The sequence below is a fragment of the Rousettus aegyptiacus genome, unplaced genomic scaffold (assembly GCF_014176215.1).
Source record: "Rousettus aegyptiacus isolate mRouAeg1 unplaced genomic scaffold, mRouAeg1.p scaffold_m13_p_1, whole genome shotgun sequence".
NCBI classification, from domain to species: domain Eukaryota; kingdom Metazoa; phylum Chordata; class Mammalia; order Chiroptera; family Pteropodidae; genus Rousettus; species Rousettus aegyptiacus.
In genome coordinates this window covers 23,838,389-23,861,652 of record NW_023416284.1, presented here as the reverse complement: position 1 = coordinate 23,861,652, position 23,264 = coordinate 23,838,389, and the positions used below count along the sequence as shown (strand labels likewise).

The 23,264-nt window shown below is 38.4% G+C and overlaps 1 protein-coding gene across 7 annotated transcripts; it reads left to right on the top strand.

Annotated features, from left to right (window-relative positions):
• The first annotated feature begins 5,744 nt into the window (after positions 1–5,744).
• MEAF6 (MYST/Esa1 associated factor 6) lies at positions 5,745–22,186 on the top strand. 7 transcript variants are annotated; one of them, XR_001598434.2, is made up of 9 exons: positions 5,745–5,865; positions 6,998–7,113; positions 9,396–9,483; positions 9,644–9,689; positions 15,386–15,578; positions 19,320–19,349; positions 19,455–19,512; positions 20,133–20,166; positions 20,657–22,186. XR_001598434.2 is itself a non-coding variant. In XM_016157394.2 (8 exons), the coding sequence occupies exons 1-8, from the start codon at positions 5,776–5,778 to the stop codon at positions 20,663–20,665; spliced, it is 606 nt and encodes a 201-aa protein (XP_016012880.1). In that variant the 5' UTR covers positions 5,745–5,775; the 3' UTR covers positions 20,666–22,186. The 7 variants fall into 7 exon arrangements, 5 of the variants coding, with proteins under 5 accessions (XP_016012880.1, XP_016012881.1, XP_036087772.1 ...); XR_001598436.2 differs by lacking the exon at positions 19,320–19,349; XM_016157394.2 differs by lacking the exon at positions 19,455–19,512.
• The last annotated feature ends 1,078 nt before the right edge of the window (positions 22,187–23,264 follow it).

Here is a 23,264-nt window from a genome sequence, read left to right as displayed (position 1 = left end):
TCTCAGTGAGTGAGCATTGTTCTTGTTGAAGCACCAGTATTTTCTGAATTGGCAGTGAAGGGGTTTTCCTTCCCAGAATAGTTAGAGTTGGGGCAGGTTATACATAGTGCTCCTTGTACCGGTTTATCCTTGTCTTGGGTGTTTTCACCCTCTGGTTATGATGGGGATGTGGGATGCGGAGCAAGGAGAGGTGATGCAACTCTCAATCGATGTTACTTGTAACTATTCCTCTTGGGTTGAAACTTATGATACTATTAGGTTGTCTTCTTTACCATTGTTTTTCCATTAAAGTCTCACACACCCGTGTGTACTCAGGGCTAAAGGTTGACTAACATGGGGAGGGGTAGCTGACTAATCTTTATTCAAAAGAAATGGAAAGATCCTCTTTGAAGAGTGAACATTTAATAAGGTCAGTTAGGTGAAAGTTTAGATGAGGGGAAGCTACAATAATGTAAGAGCAATTAACATCCCCCTCAATGTGTTCTACATGGACCACTATACCTAATATTTTGATAATTTTGATACATGCTATAGATCACATATTACATATGTGCCTGTCTGAAAGGTGGGTTTTGATTTGATGAAATTTTCTCTTGATCCAGACTGATGGTTTTCTCTTTCAGGGATTAGGCATTAATCTGGCAAGGGGGCTCCTCTTTGAGTTTGTGCTACTTCTATTTCCTAGAGGTTTGGGCTGTGCTTTGAACACCATTTTGGTGGGCACTGTGATAGATGACCACTTCGCCTACATTTTTCAATAAGAAGTCCCAATTATGTAGTAAACTTTTGCTTCCTGGCTTAAGAGATTTTTCACACTCAGTATCTGGGAAGGTGTCCCACCCCACCTACCACCCTTTAAGAAAGAGGGTCAAAGAAAAAGATCTCCAAAGCCAGATGTCACCAGTAGACTTCTCATTTGAAGTTGACAAATTCCCTAAGCTTTCTTCTTGAATTAATTCATTGCTTAGAAACTCATGTTCATCTAAGCTATTTGCAACTTCATTCTTCACCTTTTCTCTACCCTGGCTGGCTTGTCTACACATTATTGCTGTTAAAATCAAACCACCTGCAAAACAGCCCTTTGTTTCTGAGCCCCTTCTCCATATCCTCTGTGATGGTCTACAGTTATGCCACGGTATGGAAAAGAATCTTCAGATTTTTCCCATTAAGCCTCTTCCTAGTCATCTTCTAGTTCCCTCATTCTAACATTGACAGAGGACAGCTCATTAAGTGCAATTACTGATGTAACTGTCAAATACTTTTATTGTATCCTGGTGATAATTGAAAACTGAGTAATCAATTCAGATAACTGAAATTAAATTCTAAAAAATTTCATTGCGTATGCCAGTACAAAACATAGCTTGGTTTTAAAAGGCTTAGAACTTAGTATTTCAGGTCAATTATCAGTCGATATAATGCCCGAATGGTTGTATTTTTTAACATCCTTCCCATTGTAGAAATTTGTAGATGTGAGGAATAAAATGATATAATGTTAATCAAAGCCTAACTGCGGCACACACACAACAACATGCTAGCAATGCCTGCTTGTGAGATGGTATTCTGAGGCCACAATGTTCCCAGGTATGTGAGTTTATATCAAGTGAAAAGCCTACTCGATTTAAATTAAAGCTTTGGAACTGAAAACTTCATTTGGGCTCTTAGGTGAAGTTTCCAGTATACTTATCAAATGGGAAACAATTTTAAGTGTCGATTCGTATACATGTACTCTAAAGTGAATTAAATAACTAAATCAACAGTTGCATAAGCTTACTATGCTAGCATTTGGTTAACAACTGTGAGTTAGAAGCAGGAAGCAATAATGTGGAGATGGGCTGCACCATGTGCAAGAGATGGCATTTCAATGGATTTTGAACAAGAAGTAGAGGAGGGCGTTGTTTCATACTGAGCAGTTCGGGGTCCACAGCAAGTCAGTGATGGAACTAAGATGAAAAGTCACCTCAGTCCCAGTTCTGTGGTCTTTCCTCTGGTCCGTTGCTTCCCACCTCCCTAGCTGAGCTTAGTGAAGAGATCTGAGGGAAAAGACAGCTGGTTCATTTGGTGACAGCTCATTAGGCTGTTCAGTTCAGTTGTCCAATTCATAGGGGGTTCAAAGAAATCACAGTGGGTGGGATTTTCAATGGTAGAGAGTGGCTTAGACAAATCCTCACTTCCCCACGTCATAGCCAGAGCTACTTGGAAATCATGTTGGTTTATAAAAATAGACAAATATTCAATAATCGGGTGCCTAAGAAGTGCCATGAACTGAGATCTCAATAATAAAACTGGCTAATATTTAGGAGCACTTTCTATGTACAACGCACAGTTTTAAGCACTTTATATGTATACTAACATGTATCTTAACTCATTTCTTCCTCATAATCCTTAACTGCTGTGATATACTACCTCTTATAGCCTCTTATAGTTATGAGATGTATAAGGTCTGGCCCATGCAAAGCAATACGACCAGGAGCTACGGACAGTGCTAAATAGGAGAAGCACTAGGGATTATGGAAGCACAGAGAAGTAGTGTTCAACAAAGCCTTGGAAGTCAGAAGAGGCCAGCAGAGATGAGAAAAGGACGAAATACATATTTCTAGACAGAGAGATTAGCATTTGGAAATACCTGAATGATAAACTAATGAGAATTTGGAAGCAATTGAAGTTCAATAGGGAAAAGAAGTGAGTGAGACTTCTGGTTTCTGAAACTTCCTATTTTAAAATAGCCAAAACTTCTGCATAAAATATAAGTAAAATAATTTCACAAAGCATCCAAGAACCTACACATTAGTAAAAAAAAGTTATCAGGCCAAAAGTGAAGATAAATAAGAATCCAGAGAGAAATGGGGTATAGATGCCTGCAAACAACATTTGGTCTAAAGGAAAACAATATTTGATTCTAGTAAATCAGACGTTACTCTAGGTTGACTAGGACAGAATTCAAAACCTACATACTCTAGATAGTCTAATAGAAGATGTTGCCCACAACATCTGGCGTACCAAAGGTCTATAATTTTCAGAATAAAAGAGCAGTTCAGAAATTGAATCCTCCCAGGTATTTACAGCGTGGGAGCTCAGGAAAACTCAAGCCTTTAACTTGGTTTAAAATGACCCTGTTCTATTAGAGAAATAAATGAAATTAACCTTTGGAGGAAAGAATGTTTTTTTAAATCTCAGCTCCAGTTATTTCCACATTCCGCTCCCACCAAGATACAATTTTTTTTTTAATGCACATGAGAAAAGGCACTATAGGTGAGACCCAACAGAAATAACGGATAACAGAAACTGATTTTCAACAAGCTTCAGATACTTGAATGACAAGATAACTATAAAATGTTCATGGTTCCTAGTTTCAAAGAAACGGCAAGCTTGAAAATACCTATGGGGAAGAAGATATGGCAACAGGAGAAATGGGAGTTATTTAAAAGACCAACTAGAATTTTTAGAAATGAAAAATACAATATCTGTACAAAAACCCATCAATGAATGACTTTAATAGAAATTTCAGGGAGAATTAACTGGAAGATTGGTCAAAAGAAATTATCCTTGCACATAAATTTAACAACTTAGATGAACTGGAGCAATCCTTCGAAAACCATCAACTACTAAAATTCACCTGGTATAAAATAGGTCATCTGAATAGTCCTATAAATATTTACACTTGTAATTGAAAAGCTTCAGAATTAAAAGGTTTTGGAAAAGAAATATCCAGGCCCAGATGGTGACGATTTCACTGAAGAATTCTACCAAACATTTAAAGAAGAATTAGAACCATTCTATACCATCTTATCTAGAAATTAAAAAAGCAGAGAACACCCCTCAACTCATTTTATAAGGCCATTATTGTTTTGATACCAAAACCAGACAGGAAAGTACAAAACACACACACACACACACACACACACACACACACACACACACACTTCCAGTCTAACGCCTCAGAAATTTAGCCACAAAAATCCTCAATAAAATATTAGCAAATTGAATCTAACAATATTTAAAAAGAATTATAAACTTAGCCAAGTTGGGTTTATTTCAGATATTCAAGGCTGGTTCAACACTTGGAAATGAATCTGTGTAATCCACTATACCAAGGGAACAGAGAAGAAAAATCATGATCATGTCAATTAGTGCAGGAAAAGAATCTGACAAAATTTAATACCCATTCATGATAAAACCTATCAGTAAACCAGGAATAGAGGGGAACCTATTCAACTTGATAAAGAGGATCTACAAAAACCTTACAATAACATCATATTTAATGGCGAAAGACATTACTTTCCTCCTAAGACAGTGAACAAGTCAAGGATGTCCACTCTGACCACTCTTATTCAACAAAGAACTGGAAGTCCTAGTCAGCACAGTAAGGCAAGAAAAGGAAAGAAAAAGCATACAGATTGAAAAAAAAATAAATGATTGTTCATGTAAAAAATGCCAAGAAATCTACAAAAATACCTCCTAGAACTAACAAGGGAGTTCAGCAAGATCCCAGATTATAAAATCAACACACAAAAGAAATTATCCAGAATGTAACAAAGAAAGACAAAAAGATGGAAAAAGAGACAGAGGGTAAAAAAGAATAAAAGGATTATTATGTTTATTCTAGTTACAGAAGGAGAGAGAAAATGAGGCAGTGGCATATCTGAAGAAAAATAGCCGAGAATTTCCCAGAATTGGTGAAAGATACCAATCCACAGATTGTAGAAAACCAAAGACTTCTAAGCAAGGGAAAAGGAAGAAAAGAAGGAAGGAAGGAAGGAAGGAAGGAAGGAAGGAAGGAAGGAAGGAAGGAAAGAAGGAAGGAAGGAAAAAAAGAAAGGAGAGAAAAGAAAAAAACCCTACCTAGATTCATGATAGTGAAATTTGCAGAACCCTGAAAAATGGAGAGAGCTGAGGATGGAGAAGTAAGCACAGGCCAAGTGAAAACAGAGGTAATGAGACTGGTACTTGATGATAAAAGCTGACACTTAGCTAGAGTTTATATCTTGCCAAGACTCTTACAGACAATTGTATTAGGTAGGTACTATCATTACCTCCACTTTACAGATAAGGAGGTTAAGACAGTGAAATTTGGTTACTCGCTCAAGGTGGCACAACTTAGTGGTAGAGGTAGGATTTTTAACAAGGTAGTTCCAGCTCTTTTGCGTCCTTAACCACTGCATGTACAGTGCTTGTCTTTCTAAAAGGCAATGGGAAGCTACTGAAAAGTTAAAACCAGGGATGTGATACAAAAAAGATGTGTTTTCCAAAAAAGAAATCCTGGCGTCACTGTGTAAGGATTAAATGAAATTTATATGTGGAAAGAAGTCTATTGGAATAATGTAATCAAAAATAAGGAAGGTCTGGATGAACGAGGGAGGTGGTAAACAAAAGCAAATGGATTTGCGGGCCGTTCTGAAGTCCTACTTTTGGATGGGATTAAGAGGGTAAGGGAGAGTGAGAATGATACCCAGATTTCTGACTTGGGCAATTCGGTGGACAGTGAATGTCATTCACTGAGGTGATTTAGGAGTCTGGGTTGGCACGGTGAATTTGCGGTGCCTGTAAAGGTCAGCCGTCCGCCAGGAGCAGAAATGACTGAAGTACCAAAAGCAGAAAGTCCTACTGACCCGGTCCTCCAAAACACAGCGCCAGTGAGGTAAAGGCCCACAGCGCTGCTTGACACCGGCTCCGGAAGCCGCGCGCGCAGGCGCAGTGCGGCGCGGGCGCCCCCTGGCGGGGGGTGGCGCGCAGGCACCGCCCCCAGGCTGGCGCCGCCGCTGCCCGCCTCAGCCCAACATGGCGATGCACAACAAGGCGGCGCCGCCGCAGATCCCGGACACCCGGCGGGAGCTGGCGGAGCTCGTGAAACGGAAGCAGGAGCTGGCGGTGAGGGGCTGGCATCGGGGACTCCCGGTGGAGGTCCCGCGCCTGCTCCTCGCCTCCAGGCCCCAGCCCGGCGACACCAGGCCGTTACTCCGCGGGCACTGCGCGGCAGCTGGGAGTCCCGCGGCTCGAGGCCGGGCTGCGCATTCCGCGGCCCGCCGGTGCCTCGGCTTCCTAGCCGTGCGGAAGCCCGGGCCCGGGGGGCGGGGCGCGGAGCCGGGGAGAGGAAGAAGCACTGGGCGGGCGGCGGGCTTGGAGGAAGGATGGCATTTGGGGCCGGGGGCTTATGTATGGGAGCCCTGGAAAGGCGAGTGGCTGTGAGCTTTGGCGGGTGGATGAGGGTGGGCGGGTTCGTGGTCTTTGAGGGTTGGGTAGGCTGTAGAAGATTGGTTCAAGTTTGCCCGTGGGCTTTGGCGGGGTGGGGTAAGAGGCGGCTGTGGGAAGGGCACCCAGTCATCCAGTCTGGCCTTTGGAGGATGGAAGAGCGCATGTCCTTTTGGGGACCAGGAGTAGATCCATTGGATGGAATTTTTGATAGGGATATGATGTGTTTGTGTCATCTAGATGGTGACAGGCTAGGGGAGCAGACTCAGTCTAGGGAATTAGGAATTGTGACATGCATCCAAGGTCTCCTGCACCCTGGTGGTTAAGCCTTCCATCCCCTTGCGTGGGCACCTAGGGAGGCCCATCTCACCTGAAGCTGTCCATCCAGGTTTCCATAGCAACTGGCAGCCCAGTACTGGCGGCCTTTCTGAGACTGCGGGGAGGGGAGCGAGTTGGCGCGTGAAGGCTGCTGTCCCTTCCCTCCGTGATAGCAATGCCTTTCATGTGTGGGAGTGGAGCTTGCCTGAGCCGAGGTTCTTGACAACTGGGTTTGCATGAACCCTCTGACGTATATACAAAATTTTGCAGGGGACAGGCTCTCTATATTTCATTCTCTTGTCAAAAAAGATCCAACAAGACAAATCTAGACTGTCAGTCCGAAACAGCCTGCCCGTCCCCATATCATTTGTCTCTCCACAAGGGTGGTTTAGTGTAGTCGTGCTTGAGTTATAAGTCTAATATCAAGATTTCAGTTTGGTCATATTTAATGTTTGCATTTAAAAGACTTCCGTTTCCTTGTTTTTCATCTCAGGAAACACTGGCAAACCTGGAGAGACAGATCTATGCATTTGAAGGAAGCTACCTGGAAGACACTCAGATGTATGGCAACATTATTCGTGGCTGGGATAGGTATCTGACCAACCAGAAGTGAGTGTCAGAAGCCTGTAATGTTTATATTGTGACTATTGCTTGTTTTTAGGGCTGTGTATGTTCTTAGAAGCAACTTTACAGGGAGGCAGCACTAAGTGGTAGTGTGGAAAGAGGTTTGGGCTTGAACTTTGGACTCTGGCTCAGACTTACTGAGTCATCCTGGACTAATCCTATATCCGTAGACTAGAGAAAGTCCAGCCTATGGCACAGGGGTGTGTGAGGCGTAAGTGAAGTGTGCCTTACACAACAGCATTCTATTAGTGTCTTCCATATTTTAATCAGTCATGAATTCCACCCTTGCAATATTTGCCATAACTGTATGCCAACTCTACTGCTCTGTATTTAGTAGTTATTCTTGAAAACTTTCTAAACATTTCAAAAATTTAAAATCTGTAGAAAAATGGAAAGAATATTACATGAACACTTGATATCCTTCATCAGCATTCACTGATGGTTAATTTGTTGCCACATTGCTGTCTCCTCTTTCTCTATAATACATAAACATACACACATATCTACATTAAATTTTTTTTTAAAATTTTGAAATGGCTGTAGATATATAGGAAGTTACAAAAATAATACAGAAAGGTCCCATGTACCCTTCACCTAGTTTTCCCCAGTGGGTTTTATGTAACTATAGAACAGCATCAAAACCAGGAAATTGACATTAGTACCTTGTGTGTATGTAGTTATCATTTTAACCTGTGTCGATGTGTATAACCACCATTGCAATCAAGATACAAAACTATTCCATCACCACAAAGACCTCTGTGATGCTACCCCTTTGTGATTATATCTTCTCTTTCCCCCCTATACTTTGGGGATTTTTTGTTTTGTTTTTGCTAAACCATTTAAAAGAAGTATCGACACATTGTCTCTAATTATGTCAGCAATTATGTCCTAATAAGAACATTTTTCTTAGCCACAATGATCATGCCTAGAAGAATTAGCACTACATTAATAGTAACATCTACATCACAGTCTTTATTCAGATTTCCCTAATTGTCCCTAACATGCTTTGTTACCTCGTTTTGATCCAGTCATAATTTTTTAGTGCATTTGGCTGTGAAGTCTCTTAATTTAGGAGAGTCTCTCACCATTTTTGGTGGTGATATTGTTTATGACATTGTCTTGTAGACTGTCCCACTTCCAGATTTTTTTTGCTGTGACCTTATGAGAGATGCTTTCAACATTTTTGGTAGGAATGTTGCATTAGTGATTTGTGTCCCTCTTGTTTACCTCTATTTTATCAGGAGGTATATAATGTCAGATTGTCCTATTATTGGTGCTGCTAAGTTTGACCATATGATTTCTCTATTGTGAAAGTTTATTTTTTTCTCTTTGTAATTAATAAGTAAATTTGGAGTTTATACTTTTAGACAGTGGGAATATATAGCTCCCCTCCAATTTTTATTCAGTAGTTTTATTATACATTGTAAATTCTTAACTGAATAACTTATTATACTCGAGGTTGCAAAATGGTGATTCTAAGTTTACTGTTCTTTTTACATTTATTACTGGTATTCTGAAAGAAGAGCTTTCCGTTTTCCTTTGTCATTTTCTCTATCTCTGTCTCTTTTTAGTATGACTATAGACTCATGGATTTTTTAAAAAAAATCAGTGTTGGGTCATAGTGCTGTCACTTTTTTATCGTAGAGGTTTATTTTTTAGTATAAATTAATTTTTTGAGATTAACAGAGAAGTGCACAGATCCTAAATACACAGCTCAGTGACTCTTCACAAAGCCAACACAGCCATCATGATTTGTTTTGATGCTTAGTTTATATTGAATGTGGCCAGAGGGATCCTCCTTAAGCTGATTCCTTTGTCCTTTTGACATGACCCTACTAGTCTGAGTACTGTTTCCTTTCTGTCACTTTGTCCTTTTCTTGTCCTAGACCTGATTATCAGCCATTTCTCTAAAGAACCTTGATTTTTTTTTTATTTAAATTTTTTAAATTAGGTTTGTTTAACAGAGAGACTTCATATCACTAGTCTGTGCTAGATGTTTTTAATAATCATTAAGATAAATACATATTAAGATGAAAATGATTATGAACCAACTAAAGTAATCTCATATACCACAGTGGCGCACATTCCATGCATTGGAAAATGCTGCTGTCTGCATAGGCATTCAGCATAAAGGTCGTTTTGGCCACGCTAAGTGGTGTGGGGGCAATAAAAAACAAAAAGAGTTCCTTACATTTGCCTGGACACATCCTCAGCTTGAGCCATAGATGGAGCTTGGTGCTTATAATGAATTCTTGTGTATGTTGTAGAAACTCCAATAGCAAAAATGATCGAAGGAACCGGAAGTTTAAGGAAGCTGAGCGGCTCTTCAGTAAATCCTCAGTTACTTCAGCAGCTGTAAGTGGGATGGGGGGCGGGTCTTTATGTGGCACATTGTTGAGGAAGACCTTTGTTAAATTTCTGTGAGCTTTCTCTTTCCCTCTTCTCTGTGAGTGTTCTCCTGAGGTCTGCAATGATTTTTCTAGTAACTAGTGTTTTTTTCCTCTTCTTTTTTTAGGCCGTAAGCGCTTTGGCAGGAGTTCAGGACCAGCTGATTGAAAAGAGTAAGTTTATGTTTTTACTTTTTCATCAATTTATTTTGAAGCTACCATAGTTCCTATCTTTAACTCCTATCTAACTGTATTATCTGACGATTGCATCTCTTTTACTCTTGGGTCTTTCTAGAAGTTAGTAATCCTTTTGCGTATCTTTAATCATGTCTTTCTTATGAGAAAGAAATTATCATGTCCTTCCTTCCTGCCTCTTTTATCACAGGAAGGTTGATGTTAGCTGCTGAAAGACACAAAGATATATCTTCACTCCTGATAAGTCTTAGGGAATTTTCTTAAAGTTAAAAAAAAATTTTTATCATGGAAAATTTCAGACATATCTAATAAATCCCCATGTACTAAACTTAATAATTCTTAGGAAATTCTGATCCTGCAAACAGAATGTACCTGTGTATTCCTAAATATAAAATGGAGAGTAGGCAGTATTTACTTTGTAGAGAAATTGGCATTCTCTGTGAGCCATACAATCTAATTCTGTTATGTTTCAAGTGATGGAATATAGACCTGTACATTTATCTTTCTGAGTCATACTCAATGTAGCTGTTTTGGATGCTCTCCCAGTGTGTTGGATGACTTTGAAATACAACCTGCTTTTTGTATAGTGGCTTTCTATTTCTTTCAGACAGTATATCTTGTGAGATCCAGTTCTTTTGTTTGCATTGGGGCAGTAGTTTGAGGAAAAGGGATTTTGGTAATTTGGGAATTTACTCAGTGACTTCAATTATTATGCCTATGTACAGATTTCTAAATTTTTAGCTCTATCCTTAACCCCTTTCTTGAGCTTTAGTCATATATTTCTAGTTTTGTCTAAAACCGAGCTATTCTGTTTCTTTCAGAATGTGTCTGCCTAATTTTTCTGTTACAATATCTCTATTTTCCCTCATTCAAAACTTTGTAGACATCTTTACTTCTCTCCACCAGCCTAATCAGTTGTACCAAGTCCTTTTGAATTCTCTTTGACTATGACTGTCAGTTAAATCTTACTTCTTTTCAATTAATGCCACTTTAAGAGTATAGAGCCCTTTCATCTGCTTTGTAGAGTAATAATACTGGCTAAGGAATATTCTAGATATCGTTCCCGTGGGTTGAGATAGAATGATATCTGACTTCTCAGTTTTCACAAGAACCTATTATCCTGTCCCTGACTTAGTAGGTAGGTTAGTATATGACTTTCTACCCAATTATTCACACAGAATAGCTACACCTAAGTACTTGTCAGGAAAAGACTCTTCAAGCCACTGCTTTCAGAAGCTTGACTGAAACAAGTACTTATGTATTAAAGATTTTTCTGGAGCATAAGCAGACTATCCATTACCCTAAAATCTTCCTCCTAGACTGAGCCTCACCTCCGCAACACATCATATTGTTATACCTTGGTCTTCCCTATATAGTTGCATTTGGTCTTGTAAAATGTGTCTTTCTATTGTAAGATGATGTTACAATTGTTTATTATCATCTCCTTTAAGAATAGCTGTTTTCCCTGACTGGCTAGTTTTTTTTTTTTTTTTTTTTTTTTAGTGAAAATCTTATAATTGACTGCTAAAATGCTTAAAGCCAAATTTGTGGTTCTCCTCTAGAAAGCAAATAGGAATTTATAGCATATATTTTGAGACTGAATCTTAGTACTACATCTAGCTTACTTTCCTCTTTGCTTTTCTTATCTCATTTTAAATTTATTTTATTGGATTTTATTAGAAGAGTCTCGTTAAGCTGCCTCGAATTCTCTTTGTAATAGAGTGTACAGAATTACATAAATACTGGAGTTCATTAATTCAAACGGTCAGAGGCCCTTTAAAGTCATCCTATTGCATTTTGTCTCACTGCCTCCATTACCACTTCTCCCTGCTGTTTTTAAGATTTTATTTTGTCTTGATTTTTCTGTAGTTAACTACAATGTGTCAAAGTATGAATTTTTTATTTTTATTTTTTCATCTGGCTTGGGTTTCACTGGACTTCTAGAACTGTGGTTTGGTGTTTTTTTAAATCGGTTTTGGAAAATTCCTAACTTTATCTTTTCAGATGCTGCATTAGTTTTATGTTTTCTCTTGTCTCTTTCCGGTACTCTGGTTAAATGTATGTTAAACCTTCTAATTTTATCCTTTATGTTTTTCATGATCTCTTCTATATCTTCTTTTTGTCTCTGTGCTGCATTATGAGTGATTTTTTTTCAAGACTACCAGTTCCTCATTCTCTTTTCAGTTGAATCTGATTTGATGGTAAACCTTCCCTTGACTTTAAATCTTCTGTTATTATATTTTTATTTCCAGAAATTCTACTTAATTACTTTAAATATCTGCTATGTAATTTTTAAATAGCTTTTTTGGTAGTTATTTTTAAACTTGCCTTTTACTTCCTTAAGTATAATATGCACAGTTATTCTAAAGTCTTTCATATCAATTTCTGAAGTCTTTAACGACCTGCATTTGTCTGTTGTTTCTGCTGGTCATTACTCATGAAATCTTATCTCTACATATGTTTGGTTATTTTTGTGTATTGATCATTATTATTAAAAGTCTTTGTAGAATAATATGAGGGCAGAACAAAAGTTGTGTCTTCCAGAGAAGACTTGTTTGCTTCTGCTAGGTACTTGGACCTCTTTAAACCTAGTTCGAGGCTTAGGTATCCTTGGATGACCCAGGTGATTAAACCAAGCTTTAATTTCATGAGAGGAGTGATCTCCCTTGCCTTTCATTTCTTTTCCTTTGTAAAGAATCTCTTCAGTGTCTCAGAATTTCTGTATAACAGATGTAGAATGACCTCTGTTTTTGATCTTTGGTGGCAATAAAGTGAACACTCTTTTCTTGAATTTTGACTTGCATATTCTTAGCTCTCAAAGGTTTTGGAGTCTTGTACTTTCAGCATTTTATTTACAAACCATTCTGAAAATTTTTCTTAAAAAATGCCTTACTGTATGCTTCTTTGGCTAAGACATGATAAAGTGTATTAGCATGGTCCCCAAAGAGAATTTTATGCAGATTAGTGAAGTATAGTATATAATTTTTAAAAGATTAAAAGAAAAATAAAACAGGCAGATTTTATCCAGTTTCCTTTAAAGGATCAGCACAGTCTCTACTGTTTGTTTTACCGGACTCCTCTGAAACTTTCATCAAACCAAATCTCTCCTCAGCATTTACATCATTCCAGTGGGTAAGTAGACAACTGCAACTGCATGAATTGTTCTGGATATCTTCCTTTCCTCCTTTAAACTTTTTGTGCTGATCAGAAGTTATTGCATTGGCACTATATAATAGCTGTTTCTTTCTTTGAATAAGTAGAGTGTCTCATTTTGAAGACTTATTAAACTTAATCAGCATCTGATGTTCTTTGCTCTAAAAATGAGTTGCAAACTTTTATGTCAGTAAGAAACAAATTTATATGTCTTTCCATGGTGGCAGCACCATACGTTTGACTGAGTTGTACCTTGAGATGTTGTCACCCACCCCTTTTGCCATCACTCTTCTGGTTCCACGAGCCAAGGAAGAAGATTATTCTTACTTTGTGTCTGACTTTGTATGTTAACAGTGTTTCATCTAGTCGCCCTGGCTCCAGTCCCTCTTGTAAACTTCTTTTAGCCTAATAGTCCTAAAACAAAGATTTGTATAGAGAACTCAGTAAATATTCATTGTTGGATGTCAGTTCTCTACTCAGAAATTCTCGATAGCTTCACCTTGTGTATGATACCCTGCTAACAACTAGTCTTTACCGTTTGTTTAGAATTGGACTTGCATGCTCGTAGATCTCAAGAATATTGATATTTGAACACTTACTGTTTTCCGGACACTAAGCACTTTACTTGCATTATCTCGTTTAATCCTTAAAGCTACTCCTTGAAAATAGGGAACACTGCTATAGCCCCAGTGCCTGGTCCATGAGAGATGAAAGAAAGAATTTTTATTTTACAAGTGGGGAAACACGCATATAGGTTAAGCAATAAGTCAATTCTCTTAACCATCACTTCATACTGTCTCTCTAGATAAAATCCCTTAAGCTGACATTTATGAGTCCTCTTAAACTGTCATTCCATTTCACCTCTCATTTTTCAAACTGTTTAAGTGATGTTATTTGATTCATCTGTCCCAAATATATCTTGTGTTTTCTCACCTCTGTTTTTGTTTGTGCTATTTTTGTACTTATTTTGGCTTACCATTCTTCAAGGTCGAGTTTAAATTTCACCCCTTCATTGAAGCTTTTCCTGAATAATCCATTCTTTCTTCTATGATACTTAATATCCATATCAGGACTTTGGGACATTGGTTACTGCCCAAGATGTTACCTCTTAAGAGAGGTAATGCAGGTGGTTACTTCATTCCTAGGGCTTTGATTCGATTTACACTGTTCTGTATGTGTTTGCATACGTGTGTATGCACATATGTGCTTACCTTATAGAATATAACCAACTCGTCCATGTATTCAGTGCTCCCACAGCATGTGGCCCAAATGAATAAACAGCTCATTTTTTTTATCAATGTCTTTTAATACATTTGTCCTGTCAATATTGGAAGGGCCAGATTGGTCAGTATATACCCTTGTTGAAAATCAATTGATCGTATATGTTAAGGATTTATATCTGGACTCTGAGTTCTCTTCTCTGGATCTGTATGTCTGTTCTTATGCCAATACCACACAATCTTGATGTGGTACATTTCAAAGTTCTTTTGCTAATTTTATATGAAATCTCTTTTCCTGAACTTTAGAAGAGCCAGATGGGTCAATATACTTTTTCTAGATGCATAATTTTAGAGCTCTCTCTGTTGTTTCATGAGGTGTCCAAAAATAGGGTTTCATGATTTTTGAGATCTGGTTCTGTTTCTTTTGCTTTTGGGGGACCACCTCTTTTACTTCTTGTATCCAGTGCTACTCAGTTTGAAATTTCTTCCCAGCAGTTTATAAAACAAAGACATAAAAAGAAAACTGGCCCCTGGTCCTACTGTCCACATAACCTCTTTTGACAAATTTTAGAAACAGATAAATCTACATATTTAGGATACTTCAGCAGTTAAGTAAAGTGAAAGTCTTCCTCCATCTTTATCTATTAGAGTTTCAAGAAAGTCCTTTCAGGAAAAAAAAGTATACATTTATCAAAATATATATAATTATTCTTAAAATATGTATATTTATACAAATTATTCTTAAAGCTGCTTATTTAAAATATCTAAGGGATATTTCAAAATTGGGAACATGTGTCAGCTGAAGAGTATTATTACTATTTTAAAAAATAATATTCTTGAGACTTCTCAGAGTAACTCAGGTAACAAGGCCCCTTTTCTTGATAGAAGGGCTGGATTCCTGTATGGTTTGGGGAAGGAACCAGAGCTAACCATAGGAAGTTTTCTCAAGGTCATCCCTCACCTCTCAAAGACCTGTTTTCAGTAATGCTTCTTGTATAATTATTAATCCTATTAGTGTAGTCTTTGTTTAAATAACCTTTATGCAGGTTATCCTGGTTGTGTGGTCCCATCTCCCTTAGATCTGTTGCCTCTGGTTACACTGTTTCAGATTACATTTTCTTCAGGAACTCTGGTAATTTTGATGCCTGACTGTATGCATCTTACCAATTAGAAGGTATGGTCAGTGGGGATAGAAATATAGTCTTTTTCTGCATATTAGTGCTCAAAGAGATCTCTCCTGACTGACAGAGTGCTCGAGGGATTCTGATGATACTTCTGGGGATTTGTGTTTATTCCCTCCAGGGGAACCAGGAAGTGGGACAGAAAGTGATACTTCTCCAGACTTCCACAATCAGGAAAATGAGCCTAGCCAGGAGGACCCCGAGGATCTGGATGGATCTGTGCAGGGGGTGAAACCTCAGAAAGCTGCTTCTTCTACTTCCTCAGGGAGTCATCACAGCAGCCATAAAAAACGAAAGAATAAAAACCGGCACAGGTCAGTGGCAGGGACCAACCCCCGCACCCTGTAACCCCTAAGCCCCCAACCTACCCCACCGCCCAGAGCTTCCATGACCAATGCTGTGAAGGGACTTTACTAGAATAAAAATTCTTCAGGATTGGTTCAGTCCTTCTGCCGCTGTTGGGAAGAATTTCCGCTGGGCCAAATGAAACAGACTCATTTTTCTCTTTTTAAGGGAAGAATTGGTGGACATTAGTGTAACCATGCAGGAAGACAGCCTTCTCACTGTTTCTAGTGTAGAAGAATTTTATTCCATAAAAACTTTGTTTAATACAGTGAATTTAGATTTTTTTTTTTTTTTTTTTTTTTTAGAAGTGGGAAAGGGGAAATAGAAATGGAATCTGTGTAATAGTATTTGAAAAATGCCACTAGTCATTTTGGGAAGCTGTACAGTGGGATCAAGTCCTTTGCTCTTCACCCTGACCCCTGCCTGCTCTTGTTCCCTCGTGTGTGGAGAGGACTAATCCGACATGCCTTCCTTTCTTTTTAAATCCAAGTTTTTTGATTGCTTGTGATCTCTCTGTTTTATGTATCTCTGCAATCTGCTGGTTTCAGATATCAGAGGAACAGTATAAAGTCTATAAGATGTGAGCATGCCTTCCTAGATAACATTTGTCCACTGTGTTTTTTTGCAGTGCGTAATGAGATAGGAATGACATCAGTGGACAGAGAGGTCAGGTGTCACCCAGAGAGGATTTTAGCATTCACTCTGCTTGGGGTTTGTATGATGATATGGAGCCTATTAACTCAGATAATCGGAAATTATACAGCTGCACTCAGGGAGGGTAATGCATAGTTTCCAAGGAGAGGAATTCTTGCCTTGGCCTCAGACCTTCTGGGAAGCACGGAAACCAGGTATCCAGAGGCTGGCTTTTCCTGGGAGCCTGCATGCTGAGGAGATGAAAGGAGGCATGTAAGGGATGGGTGGTGTTCCCTGTCCTCCAGTTTGCTTCTGGGTTGGGTTCCTTTATAAACTTGTAGGATATTCCTCCATGCACCCAAGGTATTAAATTGTTAGCTCCATGGGTATGGCACATGGGGTTAGTATAGAATTAACTAACTGGTTTATGCCTCCTTGGCATCAACTGATTCTTTAATTCTTTTAAGAGTTTTTCTTGTCAGTAGTGGTGGTGGTGAAATAATATTTCCTCCAAATAGACTAAGGACTGCTGCTTAACATTTTTTGGTAAACCACAAATCACCATGCCAATCTCTTAAGTGCAGGAAGAAATAGCAAAAATTACATATCTTTTCTTTTTGTAAGGCTACATGTCATTTGATCACTGCGATAGGACTGATGCCGGCTTATCACAAACAATTGCAGAGTACCATACTCTGAAAAATGTTTTTTTTTAATTGTCAAGATGATTAAATGTCATGCTCTGTGTTGCTTTTATTAAGTTTACTCCTGCATCATTTTACAGTTATGATGCTTTTCTTATTTCAGAGTGTCTAGAATAGGGGGAAAACTCCATGAAAGTTTCTGGAACATTTTTTTCTATTACTAATACAAATAGACTCTAGATACCTATTGTTTATTTCAGGTGATATGTTATTCTTTTTAGTAACATGATCTGCTGATGATAAAATGGTATTAGGCATTGAACTTAACTTCTTGCAGGTTTCTAGTAGATTTTCATAGGAACAGCACTTCTTCCTTCCCTTTTCTTTCCTGGCCCTAGAAGCTAACTCCTAGAAAAATACTAGGACTTTTAAAGATCTCTAGTGTTAGTTATTATTTTCACAAATGGTGTTTCTGTTTGGAAAGCAGGGTCCTGCGGTTATTTCTCTGGTTTAATCTGGTCAGGCTTTTCCCTTGGATTTAGGCACTCGCCTGCCCCAGCGAGCAGGGTGGAACTTGGGAAAACAGGTTCAGTATGCCTGAGTGGCACCTCAGTGACCATTTAAGGGGCTCAGATTCCTGACATCTTTAGTCAGGAAATATGTCTGGCCCAAACCCCTCGCCTCCTTGACCACTAGTACAGCGGTCCCCAACCTTTTTGGTACTAGGGACCAGTGCTGCTGTGAGAATCTAATGCCTGATAATCTGAGGTGGAGCTGAGGCGGTGTTGCTAGCAGTGGGGAGGGGCTGCAAATACAGATGACGCTTTGCTGGCTCACCCGCTGCTCACCTCCTGCTGTGTGGTCCAGTTCCTAACAGGCCACTGACTGGTACTGATTGCAGCCCCATGGTTGGGGACCCCTGTCTTAGTGGGTCTGACAGAGTGGAGGTGAGGGTGGAGCACTTTGTACACATTTGTAAGTTTGCACCCAGTATAGTACTTTTTTCTTCTCCAACATACCACAATAAAGTCAGATCAAGTCAATGGTAAATTATTTCAATAAATGTCTGAGTACCTACTATGTGCCAGGCACTGTTAGTGGAGAAGTGGAAGCAAATGTACTTTAACTAAAAGGAAGAACTTTTGAAGTTGTCCTTTTCAGGAATATGATAATTTATCAAATAATTTTTAGCATTCATAAATGACATTTTCTGAATTTTTACATTTTACATGATATCTGAACAATAAGTCCCAATATCTTTAAAGAAAATTTGAAATAACAGCTTATGGCTTCTTTAGGTAAACTACTATACCAAACTCTAAAATTCTTCTAGGTAGTTTGTGAAGTTTTTATTAAGTAGGTATAATCCACTTTAATTTATGAACAAAGTTAAGTGAAGCTGAAAGTTAAATTTTTGATAGTTGCTGTTTTTCACATTTGCTGTACACTCCCAAATGAGTGAAACTGTTGCATAAGGGTTATTGAAGTTAAGCTTTCTTCCAGCTTCACTGTTGCAGATATTGGCTAGGAGAAAAAGATAGCCATTTCGCATATTGTTTTACTATCTGTCTATAGTCCAGAAGGCATTGGAACCATCTAAGGAGCTGGTGTCATGTTCGGGGTTCATGTTTGCTTTGGGGGTCTCTCCAGACCACACTCTGTTAGCAGTGGTGGCCCCAAATGGCCTCCTCATGCTGCTCCCATCCAGATCCCTGAGGCTTGGGTGCTTGTGGGTGTCAACTTTCCTTTGTTTTCATAGGGGTGCTGCAGACTTTGATGTTCCATACCTGTAGCCTTGACACAAACAGTTAACTGCCATCACCGTTCAGGCTCTGCAGTTTCTGGAACAAGACTCACCAATCACTGAAGTTTATTCATTCGACCCTTGGCTTCTAGGATGAATGCTGTAGACAAGGAGTACCATGTTCCCTGGACAGGACTAGAACATAATTCGAGTTAAAAGTTGCAAAATGTTTTCTGTTTTAAAAAATGTATAATGTTTTTATCTTTGATTTTAGTACAAGTATGTTTTGCTGAGTTGTTATTTCTGTCTTCAAAGCGCCTTTCATTATATGACTGACTAAACCCTTCTTTCTCTATTTCTTCTAATGTCCTAATTATATTTGTCATTATAATGAAATATTTTCAAAGTTCTAACTCTGAATCTGACAGCTAATACAAGGCCTGCAGGTATCTAGTTTTCTAATGAAGTAACTTTTCCTTTCATCGTCTGTTCTTCTGATATGAAAACCATAGAGGGAAGGGAATCTCCCAACCACAAAATCTTTGGTGCTTTGATGTTCGAAACTTTATGGCTTAAGATTCTTAAAGCTGATTTATTTCTACAAACCTTTTAGGGTGGCTAATCGACTAATGTATTCAATTAGTATATTAATGTCTATTGCTTTCTTCCTTTCAAATGCTGCCCCTCAGCCCGTCTGGCATGTTTGATTATGACTTTGAGTAAGTTTGATTTGAATTAGTATTTGTGCTGTGTTGTTTAGTATGTAGAGACCAATATGCCTTTTTGAGACCTTTCTAACCCATAGTTTATCTGTTTAATTGTAGGTATGTATATTAGGTTAGGCTGGGAAGTTTTTTTTAAAAACAGAAAAACGTGATGGAGGTAACATTTTATTTAATAACTTCAGCAAAATTAAGTAAACTTCACTTTTATGCATTTTAATTGCTTTTAAAATAGATAACTTCTTTAATTCATATTTAAATTGATTTTCTGGCTTTGCTTCATAAGGAGATTAATAGTTTAAGATCTTGATATTTTGCTATAGAAAGATTTAAAAATTGAAATTTGTTTAATTTCTTTTGTGTTTCATGTCCGGAAATACAAACTCCTAGTCTCTTTCTTGTTCTTAATCACCATGTGTCTCAGTGATTATCAGTGATATAGTTACAGAGCTAACACATTAATGTAGAGCATGCCCTCTTAATCCAATCTTTTTAACATAATTTTGGAATAATTTTAAAAATTATATGGCTTTTATAATTGCTATATATTTCTTTTTGAGTCACCTATGTTTGCCTTTTGGCAAAGAGTATCTGCTCATGTTTTTAAATACCTGTTTAATAATATCTGGATAAACAACTAAATATGACATAGTCTAATGAAGAATGTGGATTTTACTTAACCAAATAGTCTTTGTTATAGCTTGTGCCCTATGCAGTAGCTGATTCTCAACTCTTTTTCTGTAAATTAAAATGCAAATATCTTTTATCTTTCCTATACAGGATTGATCTGAAGTTAAACAAAAAACCACGAGCTGTAAGTATCAGAACATTTCAGAGAGGCTGGTAATTTTGTAGATGATTAGAAAAATGTATTTGTCTTCAGAGCTTGAGTGTCCCTAATCTAGGGTCGCATCTCTTAAGTTTTTTAAATCTGGGATGTCCCTCTGTAACAACTTTCAGCTGTTACTTACTTTTAAAAAATATTTCGGGGAGAGAGAGAGAGAAGGTTTGTACATTTTTCTTAAAGAAAACTTCCCTTTGATTAAATAATGAATTGTTAATACTAGTTTTTTTTTCTGACTGATGAGCTCAGGATGTCTAATAATTTGGCAGAGTTGGTGAGTCCCCTGGTAGACTCAGAAGATAGGCTATTTTCAGATGTGAAATATTGTACGTTACATTTAAAATAGAACCACTAGCTACAGAACAATCCCCTAGCAGAGTGTATTAGGTTTGTTTGTTTGTTTTAAAGGTTTAAACCAATGTTCTGAAAATTAATTGGGCCATTGTTTTTCTCTCTTTAGGACTATTAGAAGACTCATTAGTGCAGAAGCCTCCAAGCTTTAGAGCCCTGCTTCCCTCTTCTGACCTCACAAAGATAAACATCCCTCACCTGAGTATATGGCCATCCACTTCTGCTTTCCCAGACCCAGTGCCTGTGACTCTGAGTAGTTCGTTCTGAAACGTGGTGACAAAGAAGTCATTTCCATAAGACCACATCGGATCATTTACTTTCTGTCATTTTTAGTAACGGAACTGCAGGAAGACCAAGACATGGTTATAATCCCAGCAAGTTGCTAACTGAATCTCTCCCTTCTTGGAACGAATGTCTCCCGAATGTCTCCCCCAAACTGGCTGGCACCAGCTTCCTGTGCGACACCTGTCGAGAAATAGTCTCTGCTTTTGTTTTATGCCGAAAGTAGAACAGAGGTCGCATTTCAGAGGGAGGCTGTAAATACCTGATGTTTTCTTATTTTGTTTGTGTTTTATCATTTTTCTATTGTTGTTTTTACCATCTTATTTTCTTTTGGGACTTTTTGTAATGCCTTTGTACAGCTCATACCTCCCACCGACGTATGCCAATATGCTTACCTGAGAGCAGCCTGGTTTACCATAATAAAATGGGGAACCTCACCCTTTGGGTTTTTTTTGCAGGGGAAAGGTAAAAAGTGTTTATTTAATAATTACCTATCTTAAATCTCTGAGTCAGAAGCAGTTTCATGTTCGAGGAATAGGAAAAGCTGAAAAACATAAGTTTAAATCAGTCCTTTTAAAATATTTTTATTCTTTTGTATAAATAAAATTTCACAGGCTTTGACTTTTCATGCTTTACTTTTAAACCTGAGATTGTGTTTTCACTTATTTATTTGTATCATGCCTTATGGAAATTATTTCTTTGCCCATCTTTTTTCTCTTTGCTGGTATTTGCCTGATTAAATATTGCTCTTAAAATCATTAAGGCATGTGGAAAGACTCAAAGTTGTACCCAGAACTGATAACCTATGGAGTTCTTGAGCAGAGTAAAAGATAGGGACAACGAGAGCCAGCGGTGCCGGCAGATGCCCCTTCCTCGTGGGAGCGACGGACTGAGGGACTCGCTGATGACTGTTACCTGCCTGAAGCAGTGGTGGTCTACCTGCACCACGCATTGGAGTCACCTGAGAAGCTTCAAAAATACTGATGCCTGGGTCCCACCCCCCAGAGACTCTTGACTCGGATACAATCTAGTTATGGGGATTTCTTTCAAAGAGTCCCCGGGATTCCAATAGGAAACCAGGTTGAGAACCACTGCGTTAGGAGACAGGATGGTGTGATTTACATCCTTTGTAATGAATGAGTCTAAGGGATAAGATTTGGGGCCTCACCTTTTGTTTGACTCTATTTAGTCATAGTCCTTTACTTATGCCCATATCTTTGTTAGGAAAAAATGTTCCATTTGTGGTAATATTGATAGAGCTGAATATGGGCGGTGTCTATTATCAGAACAATTCTACCTTGTCTGATGTGCAAAAGCTTTCACTCTTGTTCTCAAATAAACTTTGTTTTGTTTTAGACTCTGTGGCTATTTAGATGTTGGCTATATCGTCGATAGCAGAACTCCAGTGTCAGGATTTTTAAGGAAATAGTTTCTTAGATTGTTCCTGGAAAAAAAAAAAAAGTTGGAAACAGTGGGAAGCAGAAGCATTCTGTATCCTTGTCAGTTTGTCTCCTTTTGGGGGACAGAGGGGTGGGATACCTACGGTTTTCTCAACTGTGAAAAGTATATGGCAAACCCAAAGATATTTGACTTATAGTTTGATGTTTGCTAGAGATATAGCAGGACTGCTCTTAAAATATATATATATTATTTAAAAAGCATATCTATATATGAATACACCCATGTATATATATGATCATAGAGCTAGGCTGCTTTACACTTATTTTCTCTCTGAAGTTTAACCATTGATTAGGAGAACCTCCCAGTTTTTCTGTGAGTCGGCCAGGTGCACTGGAGATTTTCAAGACCTGAGAGATTGTTTAGGTTCCCTACATTGAGGTGGTTTAGAAAAAGGCACCGAGAGATATCTGCTTACCATGCTTGTCACAGGTATTTGAAACCTTGGTTATAAACTAAGTTTGCTTGACTTTAAAAGAAGAGGCAATGGCTTTGATCAAGTCACTGATCAGAAGGACAAAAGTGCTAACACCGAGGGACACATTCATTTATGTAGCAGTACCCACCAATAACAGTTGGTAGAGGTGTTCTGGGTGGCCTCTATCATCCCATCTTAGCTCCTGCCAGTGACTCCTAAACCGGAATGATGGCCAGAACCCGAAGAAGGTCCTAAGTGTGTCCTCACCAGGTTAGTTGGGTTTGGAACAGTACTTTGCTTCGGGTCTTAGGGACAGAAAAAGGATTGGTTTAAAAAACTAAACTGCGAGTTGACTGGTGACATGTCCTCCCTTCTCTCCTGTAATCCACACGAACGAGGGAATGGGAGGGCTGAGGGCAGTCATGCTAGTTGATTTCTGCCATCTGTATAAATTTGGTTTTCTGTGCTTTTAGTCTTATCTCTAAGATGGGAATAGGTTGTCCTTTGCCCCTTTTGGTAAAGACATTTTTAAAAAGTCCAGACATTGTAGTTATATTTT